Source organism: Aplysia californica, unplaced genomic scaffold (genome assembly GCF_000002075.1).
Source record: "Aplysia californica isolate F4 #8 unplaced genomic scaffold, AplCal3.0 scaffold00048, whole genome shotgun sequence".
In the NCBI taxonomy this organism is placed as follows: domain Eukaryota; kingdom Metazoa; phylum Mollusca; class Gastropoda; order Aplysiida; family Aplysiidae; genus Aplysia; species Aplysia californica.
In genome coordinates, this window is record NW_004797318.1 from 329,378 (window position 1) to 334,075 (window position 4,698).

At 45.4% G+C, this 4,698-nt stretch overlaps 1 protein-coding gene across 1 annotated transcript in view; it reads left to right on the plus strand.

The window, feature by feature from the left end:
• Positions 1 to 276: 276 nt before the first annotated feature.
• The window catches only part of LOC101855704 (protein lev-9), a gene marked incomplete at both ends in the record, with an annotated part of 7,955 nt that continues 3,533 nt past the window's right edge, over positions 277 to 4,698 (plus strand). The window contains 4 exon segments of the mRNA XM_013079324.1: positions 277 to 453; positions 1,017 to 1,190; positions 2,522 to 2,606; positions 4,466 to 4,557. Coding sequence (XP_012934778.1) covers positions 277 to 453; positions 1,017 to 1,190; positions 2,522 to 2,606; positions 4,466 to 4,557 — 528 coding nt within the window.

A 4,698-nucleotide genomic window follows, 5' to 3' on the forward strand; every position in this document is an offset into this window, starting at 1 on the left:
CGCCCGTTATGTTTGGCGTGGTGGGCGGGTGGCGGGAGTCCGCATTCCTGGTCTTTTTCTGTTGGGAGGTGTAAAAATTATAATTAATATACCTGGATACCTGGACGTGTCATCTCTGACTCAGAGGTTGACGTGTAATGCCCCTCCATCCTTCATGGTCGCCCTTTTCTACCACACTCCTTTTCCCCACCTCCTCCCCAACTCGTCTCACAAACCCCCATTTTACTACCACCCCATCCATCCCTTTCTACGCCCCCCCTCCCCCCCCCAAAACAGCTCGCGACTGTGGCGCCCCCGGAGAGATCAACAACGGCTGGCGTGACCCCGGCTACAGGTTCACCTACCCCACCCGGGTCACCTACCACTGCCACGAGGGCTACGAGCTGAGGGGCCGGCCGTACAGGGAGTGTCAGGCCAACGGGGAGTGGTCCGGGATACTGCCCGAATGTGAACGTAAGTGGCTTAGAAACATTGCTTTACAATGCTGCTTAACAATATTTCTTAACAATACTGAAAATGGTGTAGGTTCAACGCCCCTATCAAGGCAATTATTCCCTTATTTTATTTATGAGGCAGGGCTTCGGAGTTTAACGTCCATCTCGGAAAGGACTGAGTCTAATAAAACATTCGTGTAAAGTGATTTTCCCAAGAACACAATGTTGGACCGGGCTGAGGCTCAAACCCCCGAACGTCAATCTCACGATTACGGGTCCGGTAGCCTAACCGCTAGGGTACCGATGCCACCCTTAACGATACGGCTGAACAATACTGCTTGACAACACTGCTTAAAAATATTGCTCCACTCTTTCTCCGTCAGTACTGCTATTTTAAATCTTCCCATCGACCCCCACCCCCCAAAAAAGCCAAACACACAATCTCAAACAGAGATTGAGAGAGAGGGGGGTATAGAGAGAAGGGGGGGAGATATATACAGAGGCTGAGAGAAGCTCTCAACGTCTGTACCTTTTTATAGTTAGAGAAACGTAAAATAACAGTCTTTGCTTTCCATTCCCCAGCTATTCACTGCAATGAGTTGGGTCCCCCTCTGCACGGTACAATGATCGGATCCGGTACCACCTACGGATCGGTTATCCGGTTTGTGTGTAATGACGGGTTCAAGGTAGTGGGGTCGGCCGAGAGATCGTGTCAGCCTGACAGGACTTGGAGTGGACAGGACGCGTTTTGTGAGGGTGAGTAGAAGGCAGAGAGAGAGAGAGAGAGAGAGAGAGAGAGAGAGAGAGAGAGAGAGAGAGACAGACAGACAGACAGACAGACAGACAGACAGACAGACAGACAGACAGAAAAAAAGACAGAGAGACAGACGGAAAGAGAGATAGAGAAACAGAGAGACAGACAGACAGACAGACGGCAGACAGAGGGAGAGATACAGAGAGAGAGAAAAAATGAAGGCGAGAAAGAGAGGGGGATAGAGTGAGAGAGAGAGAGAGAGAGAGAGAGAGAGAGAGAGAGAGAGAGAGAGAGAGAGAGAGAGAGAGAGAAAGGGGGGAGCGAGTCAAGGTAATGGAGAGCCCTGAAAACTTCCCAAACAACCCACAGCCAAATTTCTAGAAGGGGATTCGAACCAGGGCCATGGACACCATAGCTGACGATGATACCAACTTAACTAACCGTTTGCTCACTCATGTCATGTGCTATATCTACCAGTGCGTGGGTGAGGTTGTTTTTGTTTCGACTCCTATCAGTTCCGTTTTTCTGATCTATGTATATTTTTTCTCTGCCTTCCTCCGTCCTTCTTTTCCTCTATATATCTCCACACAGCAGCAGTTTCTCGGGTCCATTTGCACAATGTATACGGTTAAAGCGAGGTAACGTACCAACAAAATTTGTGTTACAACGAAATGGATTCAGGCACTCGCAATGTTCGGGCATATTATGAAATTATTGGTATTTTATAATCTTACTCCCAGTTCATTTACTGGGGGTTTTTATGGAACAAAATACCCATCTGTCTTTAATAGAAGTTGTGATATTTGCGTATGAAGGAGGTGGGGGTGGCCTGGTGAAAGAGGTAAGAAATGTCGAGAAAATGGCGGTCAAAGTTTGGTGATTTCCAAGGCTCTGGTGTCCTTTGAAACTGCAAATTTACAGTTTTTGTGGCTTTGATTATTGTTTTTCAGAACAATCCACACAAATATACGTATTTCTAAATGGACGAAAAAGGGTGTGGAGCCCCAAACCAAAGACTCAATAAAGATTGCCGAACGAGCAGAAAAAGTCGGGTTCTTCGATTTCATTATTTTGACGAGCGTCTGATTTCACGACGATGCCCCTCACATATCGTCATGCTCAAAAGCAAATGGTCTAACGCATTTTGGGTGGTTTTAAAAAAGAAAAAAGAAAAAAATCCCTCCTAGTCACAATTATACTACAATATGTTCACATGCAGCATCAAAAAGCATCATTTCATTGTATACCAATTCACTTCTTGATTATTGTCCTTAGATATTTATTAAAATGAGTTAAGCATTTTGCAGCCAAGCGAATGTATGTTTCTCCCCAGAGATTAACTGTGGACTGCCTGGCCCCCTCTACAACGGCTACCTGGACGGACACAGGACAACTGTGGGAGCTGTGTACTTCTACAGGTAAGAACCCTGTAACACAGAAGGCCAAAGTCATCACCCAGAGCAAGATCCAAATCAGGCAATGGCGGTCATGGTTCATGGATCACTAATTATTTTCTGCTGATGCTCTTTTAAAAGAACTGTATTCTCCTGATCTGACCCCGCCGCCCATCTGTTCAAGTTTCTTTACATGTAATAAGTTGGTTTTTAGCCCAACACTGCCTTTTTTTGCCTTCTCTTATTCCCTATGAGAACCAGAACAGAACATGTAATAATAATAATAATAATTGCATTTATATAGCCCATATCCATGCTCAAGAGCTTGCTCTATGCGCTTTACAACTATTATTACCCCAGCAGACCCTCTGAGAACACTCAGAAACATTCTCAGCTTCCGCGGAAGCATACAGTGCAAGCTGCAGATTTCACGCGCTCAAACACTATCAAACTGACAAGATCTTTCACTGTCTATAGCTGGGTACCCATTTCCACCTGGGTGAAGTGAGGAAAATTTGTGCAAAGTGCCTTTCCCAAGGACACAACGTCGGGTCCCTGACGGGATTCGAACCCACGACCTTACGGTTGCGAGACCGAGAGCCTAACCACTAGGCCACCGACGCCATGTATGTCCCTTGCCTTTACGTCGACCAAGAGACAGCCAAATGTATCAATTATCATTCCTACTTGTGTACTTGGTACCTTACCTAATGCTGTCAAGATTTACGAACCAGACACACGGGTATAACGTGTAACTTATGTCTCCATCCTTTTCTGTCTCTTTGTCTCTCTGTTTGTCTGGCTGGCTGGCTCTCTCTCTCTCTCTCTGTCTCTCTCCCTCTCTCCCTCTCCCCCTCTCCCCTCCCTCCCTCCCTCTCTCTGTACGTACGAGGTCTGTCTCAGAATAAAGTTTTTGTGACGTAATGACATCATGTTTAAGAAATCCCAACGCCAAATTGCAAGTGCATTGGTGAACGGGTCATAGAGCTGTGACGTCTCAAATGCGGTGTTTTTGTGCGCTGTGTCCAAGGCAAATTCCAGGAAAATGGCTATGCAAAACATTGGTGCAACCTTCTCCTGCTACGATGTCCAAGTTGTGATCAAATTTTCAACGCTTCTTGGCAAGTCTGCAGTTGAAACCCATGGTGATTTATACAATGTAACAGGGAATAATGCCCCATCAATTCAAACAGTAAGGAAATGGATCAGGGAGGCTGAAGGTGGGAGGTCTGACATGAAAGATGAAGCGCACACAGAAAGCACGGGTAGAGAAAGGTGATGCACATTGGGTTTTTTCGACATGAGTGGCATCATGCTGAGCTGGCTAGTCCCACCTGGCGTAACTTTCAATGGTGACTACTACAGATTCGTCGTCAAAGACAAGCTGAGACTCGCGATCCGGATAAAAGACCCGCTTTGCTTGAAGAAGTCGTCATCCGGCATCATGACAACGCGCTTGTTTACAAGTCCAGAGTTGTGAACGAGATTTTTTAGGGCTACTCGTGAGAATTATTGGAACACCTGCCCTATTTCCCCGATTTCGCCCCATGCAACTTCCACCTCTTCTCCAAGGTGAAAGAAATGAATGCTGCGAGGTCGGCGATTTGAGGACGAGGACCAGATTCAAGAGGTTATGAGAAAAGCACTCGGGAGTACTCGGGACCTTTGACAAACGATCACTGACCGCTGTCTTTGACTGCTGCGTACATCACATGGAGAAATATCTTGAACTTGATGGTTCCTACATTGAATATGTATTTGAATAAGCTTTCTGTTGATACCAAATACAAAGTGAGTTATTAATTATATGTGGGGACAGCATGACAGGGAAACTTTATTCTGAGACAGACCTCGTATGTTAACAACAAACAATTTACCCCCAGATGCAACATCCGGACCAAATTCAACGGGACGTCTTTCTCGACCCAGTGTCTGGAGAACGGGCAATGGTCTCACGCCGTGCCCAAGTGTCTCGGTGAGTCTTTATACCCAGTGCCCACAGCAGAAATACTCATAAAAGCCCTATTTAATAAGGTTACATAATAATAATAATAATAATAATAATAATAATAATAATAATAATAATAATAATAATAATAATAATAATAATAATAAT